At 38.2% G+C, this 16,237-nt stretch overlaps 1 protein-coding gene across 1 annotated transcript in view; it reads left to right on the top strand.

Annotated features, from left to right (window-relative positions):
* SMS (spermine synthase) overlaps positions 1 to 15,857 on the top strand; it is a 44,600-nt gene extending 28,743 nt beyond the window's left edge. The window contains exons 8-11 of the mRNA NM_001030803.2: positions 686 to 800; positions 1,378 to 1,457; positions 12,319 to 12,434; positions 13,052 to 15,857. Of these exons, the coding sequence (NP_001025974.2) occupies positions 686 to 800; positions 1,378 to 1,457; positions 12,319 to 12,434; positions 13,052 to 13,094 (354 nt within the window). The 3' untranslated portion in view covers positions 13,095 to 15,857. The remainder of the gene's footprint in view (positions 1 to 685; positions 801 to 1,377; positions 1,458 to 12,318; positions 12,435 to 13,051) is intronic.
* The last annotated feature ends 380 nt before the right edge of the window (positions 15,858 to 16,237 follow it).

Raw genomic sequence — 16,237 nt, 5'->3', positions numbered from 1 at the left:
GAAGGAATGTGAAGTATGAGATTTGTCTGAAGAGGAAATAGTGGTAAGGATGCAAATTGTAAATTGTTATAAAGATCGGAGAAGAAATATGTATTTAAGTTAGGTTGTCCTTCACTTTTGAGAATATCTGTGTTTTTAAAAACAGTTTCAATTTTTTTTAACTTTGAGAGAAAATCTTACTACAACACGCTTAGTGTGCAAATGCATGCAGTCTTCCGTGCTGCATCTGATATCTTCTTATTGATGTGATCTGACATCTCGTTCTGTTTTCATTCCTGCTCCTTAATGTTTTCATAAATACTAGTTTGAAGGAGTGAGTTTAAAAATGCATATTAAAAATTAACTGAGAAGTCACGTGCTACTTTACATGAGTCAGTGGCCCTTCGTACAAATACCTTATTTTACTACTGTGTTAAGAGACTGGAAGTGTTACCATTTGGTGAGACAGTGGCTACCTAGAAGTCCAAGCTAGGAAATTGAGTCCTGTGTTGCCTTGCACTTCTCATTATTCCTATAACTATTGCTCCTCTGTAAAATGACATGTTGAAAATTTAACCTGAAGTTAAATCTGTTTTTAATTTTACACTTTATTCCTTGCTTAGTTCCTGTGAATCCATATTTGTTCCTTTTTCCAGGTCAGTTCTAGGGTATTTTGAGGATTAATTATAGTATTTCATTCTTTTAGGTTCTAATTGAAGACTGTATTCCTGTACTGAAGAGGTATGCCAAAGAAGGAAGGATGTTTGATTATGTAATTAATGATCTGACAGCTGTTCCAATCTCCACATCTCCAGAAGAAGGTTAATTTTCTCATTTATTTTCCTAAACTTCTGAGTATTTTCTCCATTTCAGTCCCTACTGCATAATAATTGGCAATTTGAATAAAAAACACTTTGATTCTTACCTTTTTTTAGTAGGAGCTTTATTGAAGGGCAGAGAATGACAGCACATCTTTCAAATTTTTCTTAAGCTTTAGAAAATGTAGGTGCATCGAACTTTGTTGAAAGCTGTGCTCATATTCTAGAATAACGTGAGCTCAAGTAACTCATGAGAAAAGTGTCAGTGAGTTCACATTCCAGTAGTGTATGCACTGGTACCCATGCTGCACATATCCTGTCTCTACCCAAAGCAATGAAAACATTATTAAAAACAAACAAAAGAAAACTTACGGAAAATTACAGTTAACAGAACCAGAGATAGTCACTTCTTTGTTGCTATTGTGTATGGGTTTTATAGAGGCTTTGATTTTTTTTTTTGGTTGTTTTTGTTGTTTTCTTTTAAGCTGAAAGATAGCTACTTTCTAGATGGTAGACGTGTTGCAGGTCTTGACTACATAAAGCCAGTGATATTTGTTTATTGATCATACTCTGTATGTAGATTCTACGTGGGAATTTCTGCGGTTGATTCTTGACCTCTCAATGAAAGTCCTGAAGCAAGATGGAAAGTATTTCACACAGGTATGGTATCTGGATGTGAAGGAGTACTGCTGTATAAGTATGATTGTAATCTATATTTTGCAGATATGTCTTTTTCTTAAAAACAACACCAACAGCAATAAAGCTAACAAAATATAATAGCAAGCTGTTTTCTTACAGTAATTTGTTTGGGATTTTTGCATGAAATTTGGGCTTTCCAAACTGACTTGCGTTTTTTTCATTTTCAGATGAAACTGTAGAGTTTCTTTGAACTTAAAAACATAATTTCAATAATCAAGAAGGCATACTGCATAATACTGTAGCTGCAAGCAGTTCTTGGAAAAGCAGAACAGGTGTACTTTACAGAGATAGACACGGTTTTTAAGCTAATGTCTTCAGTAGTACAATGTAAGACATGAGAATTTGTGTTATCCATAAAGATGTAAGAATTTGACATAGGTACAATGGGACAAGAAAACTAGTCAGTTGGAAGTAAATACTCTTTTTGCTTTTCTTATCAGTTCCTAACGGAAATTACTGGTTTTGCCTTCTGGAAAACAGTTTTTGAACATTTTACTCTACTTGTTATAATGCTTGGCATTTTATGAAGTGCCTTATACAGTTCATGTAAGACTTTGTTCTTGTGTCAAGTTTCTAATCCAATTCCATTTAAAAATAATGTAAAATTGATATGCTTGCTACAGCATAGCCACCTCAGGTATAATGCGACTGTGGTAAAGCTTTCATCTGAAGATACTTCCTCTTTGTAATTCTGAACTTAGAATACCACAAAGCACTATGCAATTGTACAAAAAAAAATGAGAGCAAGCAGACAGTTGAGTCAAACGTCTCTGAAGTTGTATTTTGTGTTGTGCACATACTTCAACTAGTTTTCTGATGTGTGTAGCGTCTTAAGTACAGCATTTTGAAGTACTTCACTGAGCTCCATAATAACTGCTAAAATTATGCATTTGAATGCTATTCCCATCAGAGCTAGCTTTCTGAGGTGTGCAGAGGAATGAGTTTGCTCTTAAATTGGACAAGTTTTTAAAGAAATGAAAGATTCACAGAATTATGTTTTTTTATAGAAACCTTAATGTGCTACTTTTCTTTGAAATGTAGCAATTGTGTGAACAAGATAAATACATTATCCTGTGGTTGAAATGCAGGATAAAACTAACGCAGTCATACTGCACTAAATCGTCCTGACTTTTCTATTTTCTTAACTGTGGAAATATTCCTTACAGGTTTTGGTATTGAAAGGGAGGCTATGTCTTTTGGGCAGAGCAAGCACTTGTGCTGCAATTTTCCTACCTGTTAACGTTCACAATGAATCTAGTGGACTTTTAATAGTGGATATGTAAATGTCTCTAGTCTGTCAGATTTTCTAGAAGGACTCTGGGAAGATGATGTGCCAAAAGCTGGTTTGATGGCCATGCTGCAGCCAGTGTGCATGGGCAGGTGGTTGTACATCAAGCTGCAACCAGAGCAGGTTGAGGCTGATGTAGCCCTGGTTGAGCTCAATGGGTAGGCAGTGGACTGCAGTTCAGGTGTGACTACTGCTGACTCGAGTAACTGATCTTAGTCACACACTGAGAACGTGCAAGATTTTGAATGCTCTGATGTATGTTAGTTGTTAAATGACAGAATTTTTTAGCTCTGTGTATTAATGTTGGCTATTTAAGTTACTTTTGTTCCAACTGTCAACTTCTAAGGTGCAAATCTTAAGCAATAGGCTGTGTTTTACCTGCTGAAGGAATCATTCCTTTTAAGGAAGCTTTTTTTTAAAACCAAAACAAAAAAAGACCAATACTTTGTGTGTTGTTCCCCCTGGCCTCTCTCATACCAACTTCCTTGAGGTGCTTTTTTGGTTCTCTAAAACATAAACATATTTAATAACACCAAGAAAACTGACTGGGGGAATGTCCATTTAATTGCTATAGCTTGAATCTCACTATGATGTAGGAATGCATCATAGGGAAGGTGCTGCAAAAGTATCATCTTGTTGGCTACAGGCTAGTAGCTGTAGTTGCTTTCTCTGTCTTGGCATTGTGTTGTACTAGCATCTTAAACTTGTCTTCTGACAGGAAAGTGTATTATGCTATCAGAAGGAGCAAACTACCTCAGGTATCACTTAAGAGCACCATCAACAAGCAGAGTCTGGTCTTGTCTCACTGCAGTGCTGTAGCATCTGAAAACACTGGGTGAAAAACAGTCTTTGAAAAAGCTAGGGATGTTCTGGAAATGAAAGCAATTGCTAGTAGTTTGGTAACATGGAAACAACGCAGCAGTCATGGCAGTCTGTACAGTACTAAAAGAAAATAGGCATAACCTTCTGTTCCCATTCAGTTATACTTTCATGTAGAGTTCTGTGTACTGTTGCAGTGAAACTGAGAATTGTTGTCTTGCAGATTTAGCTCGGAACTTTGAGAATTTTTTAAATGTTTGATAATTTCATATGTATTAACTAGGATAAAGGTACTTGGATCCAGCTAGTTATATATGATATTTTTGATGGACTTAAAACCCAAATTTACCGAAGTTTCAGTGCATAGAAATATCTGTTTTTTTTTACGTAATTGCATTGTATAACTGATGTGATGGCTTCTCTTCATCTGTGGATGACAAAATGGATGGTGCCATTGCTGTAGCTGGCTGTGAGTCTTGTCTGCGTCTGCCGAATTGATTATATAAAAAAAATTGGCAGGCCAATTTGTTTTTTTTACTAAACCTTGCAGGTCTTAATGCCTGTACCTTTAGGATGTTATATGCATTACCACCATCAACAAAAGTTGAGTAAATCTAACTTCATTAACAAAAGGACACTGACACTGACACTAAACATTCTGAGAAACACTCTATTAACTAAAGGATTAAAGGAGATTTGACTTTTTTTTTATACTGGCAAAAGTTGATCTTAACAACTGTACAGAGGAGAAATGGGATTTAACAGTTTAGGTAGTTGAGATGTATCGTTGCTTTTTTTGTTACTGGCAGTGAAATGTAGAAGTATATTATGCACGCAGATTACTGAAATACTTTAATTGTAGCTTTCCTTCATATGCTGTCCTAACACATGTAAAATGACTGCTCCCTTGGGGTACCACTGTGATCCTCGAAGCTATCTCCAAATGTTTATGCAGATGATCTTTTTCGCCACAAGGTGGAGACTGATGACTAACATTGTGCCATGCTTCATTAACATTTAGAGAGCCTGTCTAGAAAAGGTTTTTCAGACTATTTGTATTCCTAGGGGATGCACGAACAGATGTGCCCAATTTTAGGATGAAGGAATGACATTTTTGGTTGTTTCAGCTCTGGTGAGATAGAAAGGACTATTTATGGATCTCATTCTCTGTTGCTGTAAGTCTGTACTTAAGTATGTTGGAAAAAAATACCTCTGTAATTGTTCTATATATCTACCAATCTGAATAATCGTTGAGAGCAAAAACTTATTTGTACAAATAGTAGCCTTGCAATTCATGTCCTTGATTTTTTTTAACTACATCATTCATCTTGAGAGTCTTGCAGCCTTCATAGGACCTGGATTTCCAGTGTACAAAGAGAAGTGAGCTTCAAGGACCTTTAGCTTCAAGTCTCACAGCCTCATGTCTGCATCTGAGCATAATCCCATGTCCTGGTTTCAGACAGTGTCAATGGCATGTGGATGTTTGGTTGATGCTGAATGATGAGAGTCTACCTGGGGCCAGGCCAGGCCACTCAATGGGGAAGAGCCACAGCCTTTATGAGGAGGCAGCAGAGGACAGGGAGGAGCTGGGACAGCTGGCCTGATTTTTGGCATGGGAAGGCCATGAAGCTGTAGGGAGTTGTCACTGCTCAGGGATTGCTGGGTTTTGGTTGGTAGGTGGTGAGACATTGCCTTGCTGGTGGGCCATGGTACTGTTGTTGTGTGTTGGTCAGAGGTTGATAAGTAATTGCACTGCAGATATGTATGTAGGTTGCTTCAAAAGTAATGCCTCTTATTTACATGGAAGCAACAACAGTACAAAGAGTGCAATAACACTATTTGATGAAGCAAATTCTTAGCTACAAAACACTGTTTTTCAGCAGTCGCTACCATTAGCTATGTATTTTCACCAGCAATTAATAAGAGTCTACAAACCTCACATAAAGATATGTGTAAAAATCTGCACCAGTTCCACAACTGCTATGATGGCATTTTTGCTAGGAAAATGTTTCCCGTGCAGTCCCATCTTTTATTGGCCTGAACAGATGGAAATCAGAAGGTGCTAAATCCAGGCTACGTGGTGGATGTGTGGTAGGACAGTCCAGCCAAGATTGGCAGTGTGCTCCACAGTCTTCAAACAGGTTTGGAGTCAGGCATTACTGCGCTGCAGGAGAAAGACTGTCATCTTCTTTGGCCTGACTCTGGAAGTTGGAGCCTTTCGCTTAGTCAGCATTGCAATGTAGCAGTCATAGTTGATAGTTTGTCCTGGTTCCAGAAAATCCAGAATGATCACTTCTTTTTTTATCCAAAAAGACATCATTTTACCCAAAGTGCTGTGTCTTGAGCTGCTTCTTTGATGGGGAATTCACATGTTGCCACTCTGTAGACTGCCTTTTGACTGCAGCTTGTAGTGGTGACACCACATCTTATCACTGGTAATTATGCAATTCAGGAAACTATCACCTTTAGCCTCATACTAGTTGAGTAGGTCTTGATAAAATTTTATACAATGTTCTTTGTGTTCCTTTGTGAGCATTTGTTGGACTCACCTGGAGTAAACATTATGATTTTCTAATGTTGCCACCATCATTTATAACACATTGAAGCTGCTGTTCCCTGATCGTAATCTTCTGATTCATGCAGATGAACTGATTAAGATGCTTTTCATTTCATGGTGTGACAGCTGTCCAGAATGTGGCTTATCTTTCACTTTGCTGTTGCCACTGTTGAAACACACCACTCACCACTTCACTGTGCTCACATCCACTGTTTGGTTTCCATAAGCAAATGTCAGTGAAGTCTGTAGGTGACATTTTTTCTGCATGGAGGAACTCAGTGATGCCCCTTTGCTTCATCCATGCTTCCATGTCAGACACCATTTTGTCAGACTGCCCCTTTGCTGTCATCTGTTGCACTGCAATAAAATGTAATGAAATCTTGGTGGAAAGGTTCAATCTCTACTGCTGTACCACCATCTGCTTCTGTCATGATGGGCCAACATAAAACAGGAGGTAATACTTCTGGACCCAGTATTTTTATCATTGCATTTTTGTTTCTATTTTTCCTTTTCTGTCTTAGTAAATATGCTTTTTTTAATCTCAACCCACAAGTCCTATTTTTTTTCCAGTTCTCTTCCTCTTCTTATTGAGGGGCCATGGAAATGCCTTTTTCAATGCTAAGCTTTTGCTCTGCTGATTTAATCCTTTGAGGTTGAACAGGCCATAATTTTCAGCCTGTTGAGGAAGTGGAACCTTTAAAAATACCTCCCTGCAGGAATGTACTGCTTCCTAGCCTAACCCAGGCGAGATGGAAGCATTCTCAGACCACTCACACAGGTTTCATTCCAGTAAACAGCAGTAACCACCAATACAAGGATCAGATTTCTCCCACACACGTAGCCGTTCACTGGGCGATCCCATCCTGACCACTTACTCATACAATGTGGCCATGCCCTCTAAGTGTCCAGACCATCATGCTGTTGCTCCAAAGTTGAAATCCTTTTTTTGGCTGTTGTGTGGGCTAATTATCACTTCCAAAGAGGGAGCAGTGTTCTTGTTTGCAGCATGGAAGGAGGCAGGAAAAATGTCTGTGTGTGTCTGTGATTTCTAGGCAGTTTGGGAGTTTTTCAGGGAAGGCATTTCCTTGACTTACTGAGAGTTTAGTTTTAAATTAATTAATCATTAGGACATCGGAGATGCTTGCAGTTGGATTTGCCTCTGTTGGTTCCTTAAAAGCTGTCCATGTCATCTAAGACCCAGACCTAGGCTTGATGCTGGGTCTTTTGATGCTCTGTGTATCTCCGTGCTTGATAGTCACTCTGAAGTGAGGAAGGAAGGAAACCCAGGCTGTGTTCAACTCCTTTCTTTGTTATTAAAAAATAAAATAGGAAACTGTTAAAAGCAAAAATTAAACTGCTCTAGTATATTGTGACAGACAAGATATCCAGTATAGCAATGACATTTAGAGTAAGTTGTGTAGAAATGATATGTAGGAAATGAGCGAGTATGGAGAGGGACCCTTCCATCTCCTTCCAAATCACTAGTTTACTTTCTAAAGTCAGAGAAAGCATAGTGACTTAAATTTAGCCAAACTAGTTGATGAACTCATCTGCTTTATAGGGGAGGTAAAGTTAACTGGAAATACCAGTGCTAATTTAAATAATCTTCACTTTTTTTTACTACTTTATTTTAGGGAATTGTTTTTTATCATCTGCCCAGCACTGTATTTGTTATTTAAATCATTGTGCAATACTTTGTAAAAACCTGGAAACTAACATCCTGTGCCTGTCACATCTCACGGGGTGTCACTTGCATTGTACACAAGAGTCATAGACTTCCATCCTGAGACAGAAGGGACTCATGGGGTCATTGAATGCAGTTCCTAGCTCAACACAGGATCGTGTGGAAAAAATGGCAGGAAAAACCCCAACAAAACAGGTGGGCAATTTTAGGAGCTGGACTCAATGAACCTTATGGGTCCCTTCCAACTCGGCTTATTCTCTGATTCTTCTACAGAATTTGTCTTGTGAAAGCTAAGAATAATTGGTGTTTGGAGATGGGCATGAGCTGTCAAGGTGTGTCCAAGCGTTGAGCAGACTCTGAATGCAAAAAGATTGAAGCAGTTCAGGAATTGTCAGTCATAAGCAAGGTAATGAGGTTGGGCAATTGCTAAGCTTAAAAACTGCCTTCTGTGTCAAAAGGATGCTTGTTAAGGGTAAAAGAAAAAAGAAAAATTAGCATTCCTCCATTTCTTCTGTGTCAAATTGTTTGAAATGGAATCAGGGCTTCAGGGAGAGAAATGTGCTGAAGTTCCTGTATATATTGAAAATTAATTAAACCACGTGAGGGGAAAATGGATGCTTTTGCTTATTTCCCTTTTAAAAAATGCTGAGTCATAATTTTAAACTTTATTAAGCACTCTAATCAATACTTGCTAGAGTAATTAGTGGCTATTTAGAAGACAAAGTGTGTTGCTCTACCATTTAACTATTTTCATTATGTGGAAGACTACGTTATCCGATTGATCACTGTATTGCATTCTGGGCATAGTTCCCTTCATCATATTTTAGTGATTCCAGACCATCTAAATGCAGTTGGCATCATTATTAGCACAGCAGTCTTAGTCAATACAGCCATTCATATCTTAAAGAAAGGTGTGAATAAAGGCATTTAAAAAAACACCATTTCTTATTACTGATATGAGTTTATATAAGTTTTGTAGGCTTAATTTTCAGCTTTTTCTTGAGTAAAGCAAAGTAATTACCAAAAAAATTGTAATTCTGTGGTGCTATAAAAACCTGCTGTGTGTGTCCTGAAGGAGAGGTTGAAGTACATAGCCTTTAAGTAAGATCTAGGTGTGTAGACTGCAGAGCCATGGGTTTGAAAAGTAAAATTGCGTATTGCCACATTTCATTGTTCCAGTAATTTGTTTGTCATGCTGTTTGCAATGATTTCAGTTGCTGAAAAAGGGAGGAAGTATAAATACTGAAACAGCAGGCTGGGAAACTGTCTATAAGACCCTTAGATCTCACTGTGTATCCTATTAAACTTCCTCCATAGTACTGGTATGTTTCGTAAATTACCTAGCAGTATTTTCTATTTATGACTCAAATTACACACACAGGTTGTTTTTTAGGTGTGTTGTTTTTTTTCTTTTACATTCAGTCTGGTGTTGAAATAAAATTATATGCTTGGTAAAGGGTGGCTGAACCAAGTAACTGCTGCAGTGCCCTGGATAATAATAGGTTACTAAACAAGTGCTACAGTGGTCTGTTGTGCTTTGTGCAGTTGTGCTGAGTTAGTACTCATATCTTAACTTTGCATTAAAGGCTTATTTCTGCTTACTGCCTGATGTTATATGTAAAAAATGATGTTGATTGGAGCTGTCTTGTAGGCATATCGGTTTTCCTAAGAGCTCAGGTTGTTTCAGCCTCTGCCCTGTTTGTAAGAGCATCTGTGCATCTATTCTTTGAACTCATATGAGTTCCCACTATGTGAGAATTAACTTTCAGTTGCCCTTGTGTGCACTTAATTGTTTTAAGGCCATTTTTAAGCACCTTGGAGCACTGTAAAACAGAAGTTAAACAGTGAAGTGCAAATTTCTTGAATAAAAACTGATCTCTGGGAGTTACAGCGCATATTAACAGAGGGACTTACAAATGTAGGTATAGCGAAATATAGGTAAAGTGGGTATTTTGAAAATGTTGAATGAACCCTTTGTTCCTGAAATTCTAATGGAACTTGTCCCTCATTTTGAATTAGAGATCCTGAAGTATTGAATTAGATATGCCTACGAGAGACCTATAGTATTTAAGTAAATCTAGTTCCTTCTTATTTGAACTATTCGCCTTCTCTCATTCAGATGCAAGTTACTCATGTTATCTGAGGGCAGGAGGGGGCCAGATATCTTGTTCCATAATGGGGGGAAAAAAAAAGTGCAAACATATCCAGAAGTTGTTCAGAGCAATAGTGCTGTGCTATGGGCAGTGTCTGTTGCCTTGGGCTTTCTTGTTCTGTACATGCTCTGAACTTCGCAAGAAAAAAAAGATGAAAAGCAGAACTTTCTTACAGAGTACTTTTGCTGGAAGGTTTTTGGCCTGTCCAGGCATGAAGAGAAAAGGTCATTCTGGAAATAAGAAGCTGTCAGTATTAGTAATTTTTTTTACTAGATAATTTTTTTCTAATGCATATACATGGGCTGCTCTGAAAAAATGCCTCCTATTTTATTAGGTTGGCTCAGAATGACAGAGGCATATGGTGGTGGCATGGCAGTAGAGGATTCCCACCAATGTTCCATCAAATTTTGTTCCATGCAACAAGTGGCAGCAAGAGGCAGTCTGACAAAATGGCGTCTCACATGGAAGTGCAGATGAAGTACAGGTGTGGAATTGAATTCCTCCATGCAGGAAAAAATGGCACTCACTGACATTCATTGACACTTGCTGAGCATTTATCTGGCTGTTATAATATTTTCTGATACATCCAACCAGTGGGTTGAGCACAGTGAGGCAGCGAGTGGTATGTTTCAGCAGTGGTGACTGGGTCAACTCAACTGGTGCGGGTTGTTATGAGTGTGCAGTCTGGTGTTCATTGCTGGTGAAAATGCATAGCTAATGGTGGTGATTGTGTTGGGAAAAAGTGTTTTGTGACTCAGAATTTGCTCTGTCAAGTAGCTTTCATGTGCTCTTTGTATCTAGTGTAGTTTCTATGGAAATATATAGCAGAAGCGTTACTTCCAGAGCAACCTATGTATTTCTGTCATTGAGATTAGTATTATGACCTGAGATAAACAGTAGTCTTCTCTGCCATGGGTCTCCTGTCATCACTTTGTGGGACTGTGTTTCATATGCTAGGTCTCTAGGAACTGTGTATGCACTAACATGAAAGTTTGTTTTTTTTAATGTCTTTTTTTTTGTCTTCTGTAGTAAGAAGACTACTGTTCTTCCACTAAAAGTGAAAAAATGTGTGGAAAGCTGAGGGTTTTTTACATTGAAAATGCTTCTGGAGAAATCCTACTTAGTGCTTCTGTTTTGACTGATCAGAAATGTGAAGAAAGTAGACTTTGTGACTAGGTAGAGGTAACAGGCATTTGTACCATAAGGTGGTAAACGCCAACCATTTGGGAAGGACTGGGACACGTTTCCTGAAGATGTGAACACTTATGTGGGTCAGAATGAGACATATGCGTAGATCTCATGTTTTGTGTGGCCATTTGTGTGCAGTGTGCTGCATAGTTAGACTTCATATCTGGTGCCTGCTGGTTGAGCTGCAGGATCCTCATGACAGTGTTGGAGGGAGAAGACCACAACCGAACTGTCAGGAGGCCAAAAATAGGAAGCAATGTGTGCAAGTATGAGGAAGACAGCGTTAAATATTTTCTTGCTAGACTTTTTATTGGTACATAGAGAACATCATCTTAGGCTAAGTGGTTAATGTAGACTTTATTACGGTCTATCTGGATTATTTGGTCTTTTTGTTATTGATGCCCAGCTCACTTTGCCAATAAATATGGTAACTTTTCATAGGTGGTGGTTTTGTTTTTTAAGAAAAAAGCTAGCACTTCACTGAATTGAGAAGACAAAGACATCATATGTATGTGTGCTTAAATATGCTATTATATACTACTATTCTTAGGTAATACACGGAACCAAGAAAGACAAAAATCAGAATCCGTTCTGTTTCAGGAGTATGCACAACAGCTTAGGACTGTGGCCTGCAGCAATGGAACTTGTGTGATTTGTTTTATTGTATTGTTTTATGGAAGAATTGATTTAAAATGAACAGATTATGTTTTTTTAATGTTTTAAGACCTAGGCAATGTTAAATAATAAAGAAAATCTGGATATTGTAATGCTATTTACTGATACGTGCAAGCAATCATAAAGCAAATGGTTATTGAGTAAATGTTACAGCTAAATAACACATGGTGATCTGTTCTAACTGGAAGCTGTAATGTAATAGTTATTTCTGCTAATGAGAAGATAGATAATTCCCCCATACTTATTCTTTCTTGAAAATACACAAATTGTTTTTTGCTGTAGGCAGAATGAAGGCAAGCTGTTCAATATTTGCCTTGTAAATGTTAAATGTTAAGAATTGCTTCTGTCTGGTTTTAAAGTATATGGAAGCCTTTCATTAATGTCAGGGTATATATATTCATTTGTAGTTTTGCTTCTTTGCTTGAGTATAACCAGGACTTTTTTCTTTTTTTCCTCAGGGAAACTGTATCAATCTGACTGATGCCTTGACTCTGTATGAAGAACAACTTAGTAGGCTTTATTGTCCTGTGGAGTTTTCAAAAGAAATTGTGTGCGTTCCCTCCTACATGGAATTGTATCCTTTAAGACTGAAAAAGGCTAGGCAAAATCTACGTGTATCTATTCAAGTGAGCATTCAGCAGAGCCCTAGTTGGGGCATTCAAGATGGAGTAGGCAGTTAAATGTTTGTCTGGTAAGATATTTGGGCACTTAGTGTTCAGCTACTGAGCATTTCATTATTGTGTGTCTAGTCATGCCTGCAATAGGAATTCACAAATTAGTTAGCTGGATGTTACCTTCTTATTGGAGCTTCCTACTTGGCTATCAAGAAGGTGAGTGAGAGGGATCCCAATTTGGTGATCAGAGATCTGGAGTTTTAGTTGCTCTTCCTGATGAACAAACTACAGAAATACAGTGGTTGCAATGCATAGCGCACAGCCTGACAATCTGCAGCAAGAATTAGAAAATGGGTTTGCAGAGGATTTCGGTTTCAGTGGGACTGGGCTTCGCTTTTGAACTGCTGAGCAAAAAAAGGAGAATCCAGAGAGATTTCACTTTTGAAGTTATCTACCCCATTTCTATGAACTCTGAGTTTTCAGAATTGAAAGATAAGTGAAAAGAGCTACTTAAATTTTAACTTTGTACTAGGTACTTTTGTTTGGTTTTTTTTCCTTGACTGTTTATTTGCTCCAGGTGGGTGTTCTACACTATTTGGAAGAAGCAAACTGAAGTCTGAACATCAAGATTATTCTAAATGTACATGCTACATGAAGCATATAGGCCTGCCACGTGGTGCATATTGGCATCTGGAACCTTTAAATTATATGCAGTAGATGATCCTGAAACTTAGTCATGCTATTGATTGTGAATTCTTTTAAATGTTTTTTTATTGTTATTTTAATTTAAAGCAAATGAAAAATGTATATTTTGATGAGCTAGGGTGTTATTTTTTGAAAGTCAACTTAAAGATGAGTAAGCAGCAAAACTATATAGCTGCTGAATGCACTGAACCTTTAGAATGTGATCCTGTTTAGTTTTTGTAGATCTTCACAAACTTCTTGATTAAAAAAGACATCTTGAGCATTTCATCCCTGAGGTGAGGGTGGTCCATGGAGCTTGTTTTTTTGTTTGTTTTTGACCAGATTATTTTTTTAATCTGTAGTGCTTTTCAATGATGGAGGGCTTTTTCTTTGGTAGTTGAAATTTAATACTGCAATGTTTGCATTTAGAGAAGACAGGCATAACAAAAAGAAAAAGGGGTGGGAGAGTGGAATGGGACCTCCTCAAAGAATACCCCCAAATCCTTCACTGCAAAGGGAATAAAGCTAGAAAGCTAATTTTAAACTTTATTTCCTGTAGTTTCATTCATTCATCATATTGCTGTCATCTCTTCTGCAGGAGAAAAGAGTCCTTGACCTTTCACCTCGTGGACATCTTTAGCTGCTGCCCTATCGATTATTTAGATTTTGTTATGGATGTAACAGTAGTTTATAGAGGTACATTGTCAGCATGAAAATTAAGGCTGATATCTCACTACGATGCAAGAAATTAAGTGTAGTAAGGTTCTTGTGATCATACATTCCTCAGCCTTGTGGGAAACACTGGGTTCTTGAAGAAGGAAAGCTCGCTTAACAAAAAAAATGTGGGTGTGATCTAGATCCGTGTGCACCAGTATTTCTTGAAAGTTTGGAGCAAATACTTATACTTCAGTAGGATAAGTCCAGCTTGCATTTCTCTAGACTGACCACACTGTGTGGGGCTCTTGCTGAATTATTCACTTGCAATTGAAAGATCTGGAAGTTAGGTCGCATTGCAGTTTTGTTCTGAAAGAGAAAACATGTTTCTTAAATTGTTTATCATGTTGTCATAAAAGTTATATTTTTATAAGAGTGTTATGTACTAAAAGTTCGCTTTCAGTGTTGAAAAGATTCCACTTCAGAGGAGGTAGGAAGGATGTAACCATTCTGTACACTTCTGTACATTGCCAAGATAGAATAAAAAGTACACTATCCCAAAACACATAATTATGTTTTTCCTTCAACACCTAGTATTCAGATTTTCTTAGTTTTGTTGGAGGGAGTTGATTTCCCCCCCCCCCCCCCCCCCCCCCGCATAACCAAAATGATACCATTCATGCAAAAAAATTACACTTAGGATCTGTACTCCTAAACCATACATAAGGAAGAGTTTTGCTGCATCCCATATGCATAAATTGTTGATGAAATTGGAGTGATCCATCTGGAATTTCAGAGGGATACTGGAAAAGCTTGTAAAAATTTGCCCTTTATTTCATATGTACTGTTGTACTGTTAAACTGCTTTCAGTTTGGAGAGCCAAGAAGTGTTCTCCAGTCTTATTGTTTCAAGTGATTCTAGCTAATGCTGATTCTTAGATACACGTGGGTCACAGCTGGCCTACAACCTGTGCATCCTGAAGTACCCCCAAAGAGCAGATCCTCCTTTGGAACAGGAGGAGAGAAAAGTGCTGAATGTTTTAGCTCTATTCTATCCATCCCCTATTATTGCCTATGACTTAGTAGTAACTCTTCATTTATGATACGGGACTACGATCAGTATACTGTGTAGATACAAACAAATGCACATGTCTTATAAGCAGTCACATGTACCCTTAACGTGGCAAGCATGAATATTCCCATTGATCCTTAGTGTGATTACCATGTAGGTGGTATTAAGCACACAGGCATTCACTAAGATGGGGCTTACAGCATGTTTTCCAGAGTGAGCTTGGTAGATGTAGAAGTCAGTCACAGCAAGTAGGGGTGGGTTGTTTTTGTGAACTGGAAGATGACTTACTGTGCTTGTTGGCTTGCTGTACCAAGGCTAGCACTTTGTTTAGCAGAGATGTTTCCTGAACACAGAGGTGCTGGCTGTGCCGGGGTGTTCTGTAATCCCTTGTCACAACCAGGGGACTTGAATTAGGCGCTCATAGGTAAGAGTCAACAGTGCTTTCAGCTGATAACAGCAAAGAGATTTGGGGGATTTTTTTTTTTAACTTTATACTGTAGGATTTTTAAAGTGATAGATGTAGTGTAAAGCAGTTCAGCAAACACTGAATATTACCTTTTATTTTCAAGTTGCTGAATTGATTCTGAGCGAGTATATACACACTGTCAGTTTTTATTTATTTGTTACTATAGTATAGGGTTGGTTTTGGTTTTTTTTTCTTTTTGAGAAGGAAAATAAACTGCTTTGTGTTAGAATTTCCAAAAGCAAAGTGCAACAGCTGTTTGGTTTTCCATGTTTAAGGCCAGTTAGGAATAGCTATCATTGCTGCGCTGTGTATGCAAACAGTTCCCAAGATACAGTTAACATCAGGGTTTCTGAATTATTCTTTGCACTAAATGCTGCTTCCACCTAGAAATGTGACTTAGATACTTAAAAACTTGATTGATGATAATTTGTGCAAAGAGAAGACTTCTGGCTTTGTATCTACTGCATCAGTGCAGTGCACGTGTTAAAATAAAGGTACGCTATTACTGCTTGTGTGTGGATTTTTAAATGCATTGTGGATTCAGTGCTAAAGTGGCAGAAGTAATGGGTACGCTGCTTACCATTGTACCTTTTTCATTTGTCACCTAACAAGCATAAAGGCACAGAATGGTCATTTTACTGAGTATCTTTTCATAGTTTGGTTTGGATTGGAAGGGGCCTTAAAGGCCATCAAGCTCTAACCCCTGCAGTGGGCAGGGCTGCCCCCCACCAGCTCAGCTGCCCAGGGCCCCATCCAACCTGGCCTTGAGTGCCTCCAGGGATGGGGCACCACAGCTTCTCTGGGCAACTGTGCCAGCGCCTCACCACCCTCTGAGTAAAGAATTTCTTCCTAACATCTTAAAGTTTTCTGTCTCTCAGAAATTATTCA

This window comes from Gallus gallus, chromosome 1, assembly GCF_016699485.2.
Source record: "Gallus gallus isolate bGalGal1 chromosome 1, bGalGal1.mat.broiler.GRCg7b, whole genome shotgun sequence".
NCBI lineage: Eukaryota > Metazoa > Chordata > Aves > Galliformes > Phasianidae > Gallus > Gallus gallus.
The sequence above is the reverse complement of the archived record's forward strand: the minus strand, read 5'-3'. Positions and strand labels throughout refer to the sequence as shown.